Below are 13,847 nucleotides of genomic sequence, written 5' to 3'. Positions count from 1 at the left end.
GGAGGAGCAGATGAGCCAGGGGATAGGGTCGTGAAAGAGTATTAATTCTACTACCCCAAGTCGTTTACGACTGTTGCCTCTTGAAGAGCTCAGAAATATTCTTTGGCGGGGCCCCCTGTTCCCCTCCACGTGACTGCGCGAGGTCGCTATCAAACTGGAGGTTTGAGGGGCAAACAATGGATCTGGGAGATTCCATGAAGTACTGAGGTACTGCGTACAATGGAGTGAATTCATCAGTTGTCATTACTAAGATTGACACCCGGTAAAATTGGTCCGTTCGCCACATTCGCACATGGCCACTCCCAGAAAGGTACTAGCGCCATATCAGCCTCGCAGATACTCGCCTCCAAAGCCCAGGTCAAGGCAGCTAGACATTACGAACATCGCCAATGCTCCAACCCATCGACAACCTACTCAACTTCTCATCCTAAACAACACCCCGTCGCGAATATCTCAACCGTCCTCGAAACCAAAACATTCACCACCTCGCGACACATTACCACCGTACTCTCACTGCCGAGTTTCGAGACGTATCCTCCCTCGATTCATTTCCGCCCTTAGAACCCACACCAATCTGATAGCTAGAAGCTCACCAGCTCGCCACCATGGTATCTTCCAACCTCAACCCCCAAGATCCATTGCTACTCTGTTCCATCCCCACGTAAATTTACTAACATTCTCCAAAGCGTACGGCAACAGGTGCAAACTGGGAAAAGTACAAGAAGAACTTTGATGACGAGGAGGCAGAAGAGAAGAAGATCACGCCTCTCACCGATGAGTACGCATCCGCTCCGCCTCCCCCGCCGAAAGAAGACAACGTCTTCTAGCTTCATACGAAAAGTATCTGACATGTGATATCGAATAGGGATATTCAGGTTCTCAAGACATACGGTGCGGCTCCCTATGGAGCTGCCATCAAGAAGCTTGAGCAACAAATAAAGGAGAAGCAAGCTAGTGTAGATGAGAAGATTGGAGTTAAGGTAAGAGATGCAGACCCGCAAAGATGACCGCTCTTGGTTCACTCACCTTCTAACGCCTCGCAGGAATCAGATACCGGTCTCGCGCCGCCCCATCTCTGGGACGTGGCAGCCGATCGCCAGCGAATGTCGGAGGAACAACCGCTTCAGGTAGCGCGGTGTACCAAGATTATCGCCGACGAGAAGGGTGACGAGTCGAAGAGCAAATACGTTATCAACGTTAAGCAAATCGCCAAGTTTGTCGTTCAACTCGGCGAGCGGGTGAGCCCTACCGATATCGAGGAGGGAATGCGCGTGGGTGTCGACCGGAACAAGTACCAGATTATGCTTCCCTTGCCGCCCAAGATCGACTCGAGTGTGACTATGATGACGGTCGAGGAGAAGCCCGATGTTACATACGGAGATGTTGGTGGATGCAAAGAGCAGGTCGAGAAGCTTCGTGAGGTCGTCGAGATGCCTCTACTCTCCCCTGAGCGTTTCGTCAGCCTCGGCATCGACCCACCCAAGGGCGCTCTCCTCTACGGCCCTCCCGGTACCGGAAAGACGCTATGTGCCCGAGCTGTTGCCAACAGGACGGACGCCACCTTCATCCGAGTCATCGGTAGCGAGCTAGTCCAGAAGTATGTCGGTGAGGGAGCCCGTATGGTTCGTGAGCTATTCGAGATGGCCAGGACGAAGAAGGCCTGCATCATCTTCTTCGACGAAATCGACGCCGTCGGCGGTGCCCGATTCGACGATGGTGCTGGAGGCGATAACGAGGTGCAGAGGACCATGTTGGAGCTCATTACCCAACTTGACGGATTCGACGCCCGAGGAAACATCAAGGTCATGTTCGCCACTAACCGCCCCTCGACCCTCGATCCTGCCCTCATGAGGCCCGGTCGTATCGATCGTAAGATTGAATTCTCCCTTCCCGACCTTGAAGGCCGAGCCAACATTCTCCGCATCCACGCCAAGAGTATGTCCGTCGAGCGCGATATCCGCTGGGAGCTCATCTCGCGTCTGTGCCCCAACGCGACCGGCGCCGAGTTGAGGAGTGTGTGCACGGAGGCTGGTATGTTTGCCATCCGTGCCAGGAGAAAGGTGGCTACGGAGAAGGACTTCCTCAGCGCCGTCGAGAAGGTCATCAAGGGTAATCTCAAGTTCAACTCGACGGCGTCGTACATGCAGTACAACTAAGCATCGGGGGGGGTTGTTGTTTTCTTTTTGTCTCTCTTGGAGGTGGAAGTAGATAAGAGGAAGAAAAGTTGAAGTTCCACTCTGGATGAATGGGGCGCATAACTTGTATGAGTACCTTGTAAACTGCTCTCCTGTGTTCGGAGTGAAAGAGGATGGATGAGCAGAGTCGTCTACAACCAGGTTAAACGGAAATGGTGCCGAAATAGAAATTCATGGCCTTTTATCAAATCCAACACTTGTTTCTCTGACAAACTTCTTGTGTCCTACTTCGGAAAAGAGTATCTCTTGTTAACTTTAGCTGTATTTCTTGTGAATTATGGACTTTGCATGAGAGACTGTTCGATTTGGTGGCTGTTGTGTTCCTTCACCATTCTGCTACAGCTCCCTACTGTACATTCCTTTCCCTATGGGAGTTTCAACCCACCCCTCCCCCCCCTTCCGCCTAACTAAATATATAATGCATTGTAAGCAAGAACCAGAAACCAAGCAAGCTTTATCCTCTCATGCAAGAACAACCACTTCCCCGCTTGAGTTGTGAAAGGGGCAGCAAGTGAAGGCCCCCATACCCCTGAAAGCAATCGCTAGATCATTCCCCTTTACTCCCAGGACAATCATTAAACCCAAGAACCCAGCTGGAGCTAAAGGAAGAGAAATGAGGTTGTAGGTATAAAGGGGGATGGGAAGAAGCAACGAGTGCAGTAGTTGTGTGACTGGGTGCCATGTAACAAACGTGAAGGCTCAGCGCTGAAAGAAGGCATAGGTGAGATACGAGACCATGATACCGAACGCCATAGCCCAGATGCTTTTCAGCCCAATACACCCAAACCATGGCTTGCAACTCCATAATCCCATCCATAGCTCCATTCCAGAAGGCAAAAGGAGACCCAGTAGAAAGCCAGTTGTGAAAAATCCCAGTCAAAAGGAAAATGAATTGAAGATAGACAGTGTTCCCCAAAGGAAAGAAAAGAGTTGAGGGAAAGAGGAAAGAAGAAGAAAGGGGAGCGGAGAAAGTAGACTCAAACACCCTCCATCCGTGATAAACATCCCAGGCAGGCAATGTCTCCATCGGAACCCATCTCGACGCAGCATCGACTACACACCACGCTCCTGTGACCGCTGGCCGCCCAGCCGTCGTTTCCGGATCCTTCCCCTCCTTCACTGGTGCCGCATTCTCGTTGTGGAGGCGCGTCGTCCATGTGAAACGATCTCGAAAGTACCTCCTGCTCCGAGAGCACGCCAGAGTCCTCCGACATGCAGGTTTCGTCGCGTCCTGCCGCAGCCCAGCCCCTACACTCCCGTATGCAGACGAAACATGTTCTGCCCCCGCACCCTTGGCAATCGGCGAACGAGTCGAGGTCTGACTTCTTTGTCGGTCTTCTGTGGCAAATGTGGCATGGTGAAAGCGAGACCCTTGACGCGGGTGTCTGTCTCGCCGCAGTGGATGTGCCATTCACGTCTCTACCGGTCACAGCACCTGGTGTAGCTGGCGGCGATCTTGTGCCACGCCGGTTTCTTTCGGGGCAGCCATCGCCCGGTATAACGCGGGCTCTCTTAACGGATGGGAGCGGTATTATTTTGCGGGTGGCAACTTGCCATTTCTCGTGGGGTGGGAGAGCAGTGTAGATCGAGGAGTTCGTGGAGGGATTCTGTACGACGCCGAAGGGCAATTTCGGGTATTCTAGTATGGCGTAGGGTCGTTGCGAAGGTGGCGGAACGGTATTGTTGTTGTCGTAGTCGCCATCATCCCTCCTCCGCTTCTTGCAGCATGGCAACGGCGACCGTTCGTCGGTCACCGATGGCATGGTAAACACTGTGCACGCTTTCCTCCTATTTGAAAATGAGGTCTGTGGTATGGATTTCCGCAAAGCGACAAGGCGGAAGGTATGGACCTGAGGTGATGCGGAGTCAAAGAAGACGAGGCGTCAACCGGTGCGTCGATTATCGAGCGAGTTGTTGCTGGGTGTGCCTGAGTATGTTTTGTTTGGTAGGAATCTTCCGTTCGTTCATAAATATGTGCAAGGTCGAGAACAAAAGTGTCGAGTGGAAGAGTCAAGAATGTCGAGAGCGTCGAGAGCGTCGAGATTAATCGGTAGGATATGGCTCAAGGTCAGAGATTGCAGAACAGGACATGGGACCCGGGAGTTGGAAAAGGGAGGGATATCGTCGTCGAGGGTTGTTTGCCCGAAGAGGAGGTGCGTGGTTTGGCGGGCAGGTTTTAGCAAGTCCGATTGTCCAGTTCAGGTGCCTGGGTCCTGGTGCCACTTCTTGTCAGTGCCAGTCGGAGCGAGAGACTTGAGACTTTACCGCGCTGGGAATGGGCAACTTGGGAGAGGCGACAACGGTGAAGGATCCACTAAGAGTGGCGGGTGCTTCAGAAGGCACCAAGACTTTCTGGGCAGACCTCTCCCGGTCACCCACCCAACCTATGCAACCCGCAACTGTACCCAAGGTCCAAACCAACGCTTTTCAAACTCTGGGAGGCGCCCTTCGCCTAACCGTGTGAGATGGCAACCTGAAGATGTGACATTCAATAATAGAGCGAATAACCCTTCCGTGCCCAAGGATAACGTCCCAACCGTTGCTCACGCTCTCCTTTTATTAGTACTTCGTGGCGTGAGCTGACGTGGATCCAAACCGGCGTCGATCGAAGTCGAAAACTGCCAAGTGGTTTGGTTAACCAACGAAGGATGAAGCAGATTCCGCCGAAATAGAGGGGGCCACTCGATTCAAGTTGTATTTCATATTTATATTTGTAAACGACTGGTCGCCGCGTCTTTCTCCTCGTCCAGGAAGCAGCGCAACGTTGCGGGTTTCTATGGTTATGTAAACGTTTCTCTCACAACCAACCTTTAGGAAGGAGCCCACTTCTACTCCGAGACCTCCTCTACCAGTCTTCCTTGACATTCACCTTTCAGGGCTTTTGGTTCCTATGCTTCAATTCAAATCCCTCGTCCAGAAACGAGTGTTCCTTTCGAGAAGTGCGCAGCTCCCCAGTTCACCATCCGTTAAAGCACCACAAGATGCAGGAGAGGCACTTGTCTTAGTACATCTGATATACTTCGTACAAGTGCAGGACATATCTTTGTACGAAACCCCTCCGAAGTCCAAACCACGTTGGCCCAATGTTACTCTGGCTTAATAAGGTTTACTCAGCTACATCGCACGTAATCAAGCGTAAGAGTCGTCAGAGTCCGAGCTGAAAGAAATCGAGCCGAAGTCGAGTCCAGGATCGACAAAGCATAGCGTCTTGAACATCACTGGGAGACGAACAAACATACCATCCTCTGTCACAACCAGAGAAACTCGGAAAATGGTGAGAAAAAAAAAGGAAAAGATTTGTCTGATTTACACTCTAACATCTCCCAAAAGCCTCCCTCTTAAGCCTGCTACGTACAAAAAAAGAAACCAGGAATTCGAGATGATCCTTTTGTTGCTCCATAAGAGGGGAAGTTTTTTATAGTATCACAAAGTTAACTGTGGTAGGCGCGGGTCTGAATGCTCTAACTAGTACCTGTAAGGACGGGTAGACTTGGTCTCCTTGGGAGGGTCGTAGGCAATCTTTCTCGTCTTGAGCCAGGCCCACTTGTATCGCTTCACCCAGACGCTGATGGAGAAGAGCACGGCCGTCGCGGCGAGAACCTTGATACCCATGCGTTTCCGGTCGTCCATCTCGGGCTCGGCGGCCCAGTTGAGGAACTCGACAACGTCCTTGGCCATCTGGGACGTCGTGGCGGGGGTGCCGTCCTCGTACTCGACGAGGCCGTCGTAGAGGACACGAGCCATGGCAATGCCGGTGCCGGGGAAGTAAGGGTTGAAGTTCATGCCAGGAGCGAGGGTGACGCCCGCGGGGGGCTCATCGGGATAACCGGTCAGGAGAGAGAAGATGTAGTTGCAGCCACCGTGACGGGCCTTGACGATCAAGCTGAGATCGGGGGGGAAAGCACCGTTGTTGGCGAATCGAGCGGCCTCCTCGTTCTTGTACGGGTCGATCATGTAATCCGAGAGCTTACCAGGACGCATAGGGATCTCGCCCTGCTCATCAGGCTCGTCGGGGTACTCGTTCTCTTCAGCAAGGGCCTTGGCCTCGTTGACGGTAAGGACGGTACCGACAAGGGCACGGTAGGGAACACGGCTAAGGGAGTGGCAGGAAGCGCAGACTTCTCGGTAAACCTGGAAACCTCGGCGGAGCCTTCAAATGCACCTTTGTCAGTACTCGCAAGCAGGTAACGCCCCAGTTAAAGAGGAGGTGGTCCATCTTTGGGTTACTACTCACGCTTGGTGGTCGAAAGTCTTGGTCATCTTCTCGTGAACCCAGGGGTACTTGGGAGGATGGAGACTATGAAGAAAAACAAAATATTAGCAACAATGAAAGGTTTTTCATAGACGCGAAAGGTCTATAGACGTAAATCCGAAAGTTTCAGGGTTTCCAAGACCGACGTCGGCAAGACAATGGCCCTCGGATGGAAAACCCAAGAACTCCGGCATTGTGAGACGATTTTGGGGGAGCCAGGAGACGACGAACCCTTCCTCGGCGGGAGTACTGGCGTGAGCCTCAGCTCCATAGAGGTGGTAGTACCAGGCGACAGAGCCCGCGGCCACCGCAGTCGAGGCAATAGCCGCAATGTTTAGTCGAGTAGCATACGCATCGGAAGAGGCACCGGAGTTTGAGGAAGTCGACGCGGCACGCTGGATCGAAAGGAGAAGGGGAAAAAGTTAGCTCGGTTTTCAAAGACGACGAAAATGGCAGAATCGAGAATCAATTGACGCCAATGAAATGTGTTTCGAGGGTAGTCATGATCGAGACCTCGTGGGAGAGGCAATGGCGAGCGTCGTCGGGCAGGTGGAAATCATGCCATGCATACCTTGGAAGCGTTGGCCGCGCCATTTCTGGCACCGGGAAGGATGCGCGAAGAGCGCAAGGCAGTCCTGGCCAACATGACTGGAGAGTAGAGTCAATTCTCAGCCGCCTAAGAAGGGCCCCGGGTGGGAATTAAAGGGCAATTGACTTGATGGGAGGAGCCTCGCTGAGTGGTTATGGGTATCGCAGGGTTGGTTCGACTTCGAGAGGTTTAAAAAAACGCCTGTCCGGAGCTGTGCTTGACGCTGAAGCACCGAATTCACCCGATGCTCATTGGTCCCTCGCCATTGGCCGTAAATCACGTGCGGGACTGAACTTTTCGGCTTGGTCAGGCAACTTTGATTGGCCTGGAGATGGCTCGGATATTACTTTGCTAATCGGCGCTGGAATTTGGGCTGGCATTCTGTTGCCACCAGCTGGCAGGCTCTCTTTTTCGAGCTTGACCGGCTTGACAGTATCATTTCAGTCTCCTTCTTCCCAGTGAAATCAACCGAGGGACAATTGAACTGGAGCAGTGACTAGTGACGTGAGGGAGGAGAATCGAACAGATCAATTGCTTCAATGCTTCATCTTCAAAAGTCATATTTGCTTTTGCTTCATCTCTAAAATAATCTTTTTTTAACTTCTCTAGTGATCTTTTCATTACCCCTCCCTAAGAACCCTACTTTTTCATCTACACAATTACATGCATAACCTCCATGCAACCAATGTATCTCAACTCTAGTTATTATCTGACCCGACCCGGCCCCCGACAACTGCATCCAGGAGCAATAGATACCCTAGATTTTACAAGCAAACCAAGATGCACTATTACTCCCTCTCTTTCACATGGCCATAAATTGGCTTTACTCCTTACCGAGAACCTTCCTGCGGGCCTTGACGGCATTGGCAAGAACATCAAGCACAGACACAGTATCCTCCCAGTTGATGCAAGCATCAGTGATACTGACACCGTACTTGAGACCAGCCTTACCTTCCTGGGGCACCTTCTGGTTGCCTATTGTTGATTCGAGATATGTCAGTTTCTAGGCTTAGATGGCAACGTCTCTCTGTCTACGGGGGGAGGGGCATGGGGAGGGATGGGCGGAACGAACCTTCATTGATGTTGCTCTCAATCATGACACCCATAATGCCAGTCTCACCCTTTTCTATCTGCTCAGCAATCACTGCCGCAACCTTGGGCTGATTCCTGTGGTCCTTGAGAGAGTTGCCATGGCTGCAATCAACCATGAGGCGCTGACGAAGGCCCGCCTTCTCAAGACCGGCCTTCGCATCAGCAATGCTCTTGGCATCGTAGTTGGTACCGCTGGTACCTCCCCTTAGAATGGAGAAGCAATCCTCGTTGCCGACGGTGCCCACGATGGCGACGACACCAGGCTTCGTAACGGAAAGGAAGTGATGCGGGTGCTTCACGGCGCCAATGGCATCAATGGCGACTCGAAGCGAGCCATCCGTGCCGTTCTTGAAACCCACGGGGAAACTGAGACCGCTGGCCAGCTCGCGATGGAGCTGGGATTCCGTAGTACGCGCGCCAATGGCTCCCACCGACAAGACGTCGGCAAGGAACTGGGGGGAAATGGTATCGAGCATCTCGCTGGCAATGGGCATGCCCCTCTCGGTGAGGTCAACGAAGAGCTGGCGCGATAGGCGCAGGCCCTTGTTGATGTTGAAGCTGTTGTCGATGTCCGGGTCGTTGATCAGACCCTTCCAGCCTACCGTCGTCCGGGGCTTCTCGAGGTACGAGCGCATGACGATTAGCAGCTCATCCTTGTGCTTCTCCTTCTCTTTTACTAGCCTGTCGCAGTATTCCAGTGCGGCAGCGGGGTCGTGGATCGAGCAGGGGCCGATGATGACTAGGAGCCTCTCCTTGGGATCGGTGCCATTGACAATGGCGACGGATTCCTCGCGGCCCTGGAGGACTGTCTGCTTGGACTTTTTGGTCTGGGGGATTTCGTGCTGGAGAAGGTTGGGGGGAGTAAGAGGATTGTATCCACGAACTACAGAGACAAACACCGTTAGCAGCAGGAACCTCTTCAAAAGCTGTAGCAGAGTGGGCGGCGCGCATTGGCTCGAGTCCTAAGGGAGTACAACTCACTTCTCCAGTCCTCACTCTCGGCCTGGTTGCCGACATTCTTGTTCTCAATGAAGAAGGTCTGGTTCTGTATTAGCAATGGCTTCCTCCCAAAAATTGCGGATGTTATGCCTTCGTCGTGGGTTGACTCACAGCCATGGTTACCGCCTGTCCGGGATCGCAAAGGGTGGGGTGTGAATATGATTCGAAGAGAAAGAACAGAAGTAAGGAGGGTCGCAATTGAGAAGGCAGGAGGGTATAATATTATGAAATTCACTGCCAATCGTCTTCAGCTATAGGAATCCTACCGAGCGCAAGAAATATGGAGAGGATAGGAATATATAGACACCCAAAATATATTTATATCGCGGAGCTCTTCCCTTTTTTTGCGCCTAAACGAGTGACAAGCACCAGACCGATTACACATGTCACAACTACTACTGGCCACGACCAACCCACCCGATCGCGGGGTTCCCTTCTTGTACCTGCCATGCAAACATATTATGACGAAGTACTTTGTGTCCTGTGAAATTGCCCCTCGCTCTCGATGTGGCAAGGGCTTCTGGAAGAATAGGATACCCACACTTTTGTTTGACCCTTTATATCCAAGCTCCTAACCACGCCTTTTTGACTCCGATTCTCGAGTCAGTCCACATAAATTTTTTTCCCCTTCGCCTTAGTGTGACTCAGTCGAGAGTAGGCGCTGGGACGGACTCTTCGCTACCCCGGCGACTGGACGCGGACAATTTAGTTTACGAGCACACCGCTCTTCATATTGCCAGACTTCACGATATTACCGCGGCTAGACTAAATAGACGGGGCGGGACGAGAGGATCCAAGGTTACCAGAATCCGCATCTGATCCTGCCTCTCAAATTCCCAAGTGAATATACTTACCCGCCACTCACTATACAGAACTTTCTGCGGCTTAACACAATTCATCACGGCAACGCCTGCCTAAGATAGAGAGACTCGGTGATAGTTTTTGCTATTGTCACAAGGCTAATTTGCTACCTAATTGGTAAAAAAGAAGAATATCTGTTTACACCCATTGGGAATAACACGTGGTGATCATGCAGAACAATGTAAGGGAAGAGGGGGATTAGACCCTCGTATAAGATACAGTGAGTTCTTCCAGCTCTCCAGCTCTCCAGCTCCGGAATATGTATGCGGCACGACAGCCCTTCCTTCTGCGTACCGGCATAAAAATCCGCGCGACCACTAGTAGTTCAGTTCATCACCGCCTCCACCAGCAGCATGGTCAAGGTCCTCGTAGCTCTTCAAGCTGCGTCCCTGAACAGCTTCCCTGGGGCCGACCGCCGCACCGCCAGCGGCACCGTCTCCCCAGCGACCTCCACCACCTCGGTGTCTACCTCCGGACTGAGACCCGTCCCATCTACCACCTCCTCGGCGATCATAGGGGCCACTGCGATACGAGCCACCACGCCCCCCATGCATCCCACCTCGCCGGATGGGACCTTGGCCCCCTTGAGCGCCGCGGTCATCTCCCGGAGCATTCCAGCCACCGGCAGGCATGGTATGGCCCACGAACAAGGGGGGAAAGGCACCCGGAGCCATCGGGAAGCTTGGCATAGACGCCATCATGCCATTCATAGTAAAATTCTGCAAGTTGAATCCCCGGGGAGTCCCCGTATTTCCCTGCCCGTTAGCCTGAGGGAAGTGGCCATTGGAGTTGGCGTCTGTGCGGGAAGGCGCAATATGGGATGGATCTAGCACATATGCGTTGATGAGTTCAAACTGGAGACCGTATTAGTGAACTGTGGCGTCATTATCACAGGCGTATGGGGGTAGCTTACCTCTTGCTTGAGATTATCAAACCATTCAGTATGTCTCTTCTCCACATGCTTCTTCCAAAAGTGCTCTTCCTTGAACAGCTTCGTGCACTCAGGTATCTTGCATCGCCACTTGTGCTCGTCCTCTTGCTTAACAAACTTGGCAAGTTCGTCGTCAAGAGCCTGCTCAATAGGACGTCCGCCCAGCTTGCGCAGATCAACTGATTCTGGGTCGAGGATCTGGTTGATCTTATCCTCGAATGTCTTGACCCAGTTGTACGCACGAAGAAGCTGCTGCTCAGCTTTAGCCGACGCTGTGCGGAATTTCTTATCTCCTCCCTCTTGGGGCTCAGCCTCTCCCTCCTCCTGCGCTTCGTTGCGCTTCTTGCCTGGGAATGGCTCCCCGTTGACGGTAGCACGGGCAACTGCCTTGGCAGCAGTGGACAACGTGCTGCGAGGGCGACGAAGATGACCGCCCAGGCACTTTCGGGTAAGTTCGTGGATGGAGTCGCATTCGAAAACGCAGAAGAAGCAAAAGTTGAAGACGCGACGGAGATACTCGATCAATAGGTCGAGCTGCTTCTTCTTCATAAGAAGATCCTCGTCGTCGACGTCATCATCTTCGTCAACTGCGCCCTCCTCTTCCTCATCCTCCTCCATGCCACCCTCCTCCTCACCCTCGTCATCGAGGGCTTCGTCCATGCCCAGCTGTCTCTGCTTCTTGACCTTCTTTGTCCTGGTTACAGGAACGGAAGGCTGGAGACGGCCTAGGTTCTTAAGCTCGTCCACTCTCTCCTCAACCTTAAGCACGGCATTAAAGTCGGAACCGAAGTCCTCTTCAAGCTTGCTAACCACCTTCGTAGCGAGGCCGAGATCCTTTTCGATTCTCTCGGGTGCAGAGAAGAGATCCCAGAGTGCCTTCTTTCTTGGTTCCTTGGGCGGGTTGTGAACACCGACGTGGCAGACAAAGTCACCTCTGACTTCATCTTTCACCGTCTTGCCGTTCACCGCCTCTAGTGCCTTATCGGCAGTAGATACCGGCTTGGGTGACTCCAATGACATCTCGCCATCCTCGTCCTTGGGATCAGGCCGGTCCACTGTAGCTGGTTGCTCCACACCTGGGTGTAGCATGACCCAACCGATTCTGTGATACCGCTTGCTAGGATTAGGATCCGAGAGGGAAAGCCACTTGAAGCCACCTTCTCCTTCACCCAGATGTTCCTTGCAAAATGATTCCAAATTCTGACGGCTAACGTGAGGCGCAATCGTCTTGATCAGCAGTGTTGGTTGATACAGCGACTCGTCACGAATATCTGCTCCATTCGCCGGTATTAGGTCACCAACACCGAGAATTTCGTTGGAGGCCGTAGCCTCTCCCTCCTCCTTCTCAACCACCCCACCAGCGCCGTTGCTCTCACTCTTAGGAAGACCCTCGAGAGAGAAGTCGTCAAACACACCCGCGTCAAGGTCTTGCTCCCACTGGCTGTAAAGACCACGGCGGAATTCGTTCAGCTGTTGCCTGAAGGCATCTCGGACTTCGGGCACATAGCGCTCGCGGAACCACTGCTCCTTCTTATGCTCGTTGACAAAGGTTCTAGCCATCTTCGCCTGGAGTTCCTCCTTGTACGCGTCGTACGCAGCCTGGATCTTAATCTTCTCACGCTCACGTTCCTCCTGGACCTCGCGAGGACCACGGGGTCTCTCGGGCTCACGTCGGCGGCCGGCTCGAGCGCGTTCCTTCTCTTCCTTGATTTTTTCGTTCATTCGCCACCACTCGCCAAAGTAGGAAAACCCAACCTGGTAGGGGAGCTTCGCGGGATCAGGAATAGGGTTGACTGTGAGACCAGGACTCATGTTGTCCTGGCCAGGAACGTATCTATCGATGTTGGCTGGCGGCGAACCGACTCGACGAGATCGGTCATCGCCTCTATCACGAGGCGTTGAATAGTCGTCACGGCCACGGCTCCGAGGTTCGTAGCGGTCGACGGCAGGAGGGGATCGAGATCGTCGGCGGGAATGAGAGCGGTCAACACCTAGAAGCAAATCACTCGTTAGTCTCGCACGCACGCAACGCCACGCGAAGGGTACGAATTAGATAGGAACGGGACATTTTCGACATACCCGGAGATCGCGATCTGTACGCGTCTCGATCATCGCCACCGCGCGTAGTATCACGATTGCCCCAGGTTCGATCACTAGGGGACCGGGCCTGGGCAGCCCGATACGAGTAGGACTCCATGGTTTCGGCGGCCGGCTAACGATCTGAGTGGGATTCCTTCTGACGGTAGTAACTGTAAAGCCAGCGAAGGGGCCGTCCGCCGCTGGACTAGCTAAGTTATATCAGGTAGCTTAGTAGCTTCGGAAAGACGATTTGGCCTAATATTTGGCGACATGATGGTAGTTAGAGACGACTTTCCGACGAAGGGGATAATGAAAGATATGACAAGCATCCGAACTGAGCAAGGAGGACAAAAAAGTGAACAGTCAAACGGAATGAGTAAAAACGGCAAGTCCTAGATTGGACAAAAATGAAGATAGGAGCAAAGGCCAGGAGGGTGTTAGGAAGGCCGGAGGCCCAACGGTCACGATGATGGATGGGAGAGCGGGAGGTTGGGCGGATAGGACAGGACACAGAGAAGCTAATGAGGGAGAGGAAGAAGTGCTCGCGGCAGACACCGCCGAGTCCAAAAAGGGGGCAGTAGAAGAAAAGGGAAGGACGAACTATTTAAAAATAGATGTCTTTGAGAGACAATTGAAGCAGAGCATTCGGTGCTCTGGTGGAAGTGGCGGAATGATCTGTGATGTTTCCAGAGAGAAACTCAAATGGACGGTTTGGCGACTTGCCGCCGAAGTTACAAAGAAGGAGGGAAGCTGTCACCAGCTGGGGACAGATAGCTTGTCACGTGGAGCCGGAGAATTCCTGGGAATCTGCAAGGCTATTGGCTGTCAGTGCCATGAACCACGCACGGA

At 52.8% G+C, this 13,847-nt stretch overlaps 3 protein-coding genes and 1 pseudogene across 3 annotated transcripts; 1 reads left to right on the top strand and 3 right to left on the bottom strand.

Annotated features, from left to right (window-relative positions):
* Positions 1-605: 605 nt before the first annotated feature.
* Positions 606-2,156, top strand: SAPIO_CDS3383 (26S protease regulatory subunit 7-like protein; the record flags this gene model as incomplete). Its single annotated transcript, XM_016786188.1, has 4 exons — positions 606-608; positions 687-778; positions 866-980; positions 1,044-2,156. 4 exons carry the CDS (start codon positions 606-608, stop codon positions 2,154-2,156), a joined length of 1,323 nt encoding a protein of 440 aa, XP_016644194.1.
* A 1,016-nt stretch (positions 2,157-3,172) lies between these two features.
* On the bottom strand, positions 3,173-3,958 carry SAPIO_CDS3382 (annotated as a pseudogene; the record flags this gene model as incomplete).
* Positions 3,959-5,660: 1,702 nt separating this feature from the next.
* SAPIO_CDS3381 (3-deoxy-7-phosphoheptulonate synthase) lies at positions 5,661-9,244 on the bottom strand (the record flags this gene model as incomplete). The annotated part of the gene is made up of 8 exons (XM_016786187.1): positions 5,661-6,345; positions 6,430-6,492; positions 6,559-6,842; positions 7,019-7,095; positions 7,871-8,011; positions 8,109-9,011; positions 9,110-9,167; positions 9,239-9,244. 8 exons carry the CDS (start codon positions 9,242-9,244, stop codon positions 5,661-5,663), a joined length of 2,217 nt encoding a protein of 738 aa, XP_016644193.1.
* Positions 9,245-10,305: 1,061 nt separating this feature from the next.
* On the bottom strand, positions 10,306-13,116 carry SAPIO_CDS3380 (uncharacterized protein; the record flags this gene model as incomplete). Its single annotated transcript, XM_016786186.1, has 3 exons — positions 10,306-10,842; positions 10,902-12,910; positions 12,999-13,116. 3 exons carry the CDS (start codon positions 13,114-13,116, stop codon positions 10,306-10,308), a joined length of 2,664 nt encoding a protein of 887 aa, XP_016644192.1.
* Positions 13,117-13,847: the final 731 nt, after the last annotated feature.

The sequence above is a fragment of the Scedosporium apiospermum genome, assembly GCF_000732125.1.
Source record: "Scedosporium apiospermum strain IHEM 14462 chromosome Unknown SEQ_SAPIO_0088, whole genome shotgun sequence".
In the NCBI taxonomy this organism is placed as follows: domain Eukaryota; kingdom Fungi; phylum Ascomycota; class Sordariomycetes; order Microascales; family Microascaceae; genus Scedosporium; species Scedosporium apiospermum.
Note: the sequence above shows the minus strand (reverse complement) of the source record. Positions and strands in the feature narration are given on the sequence as shown.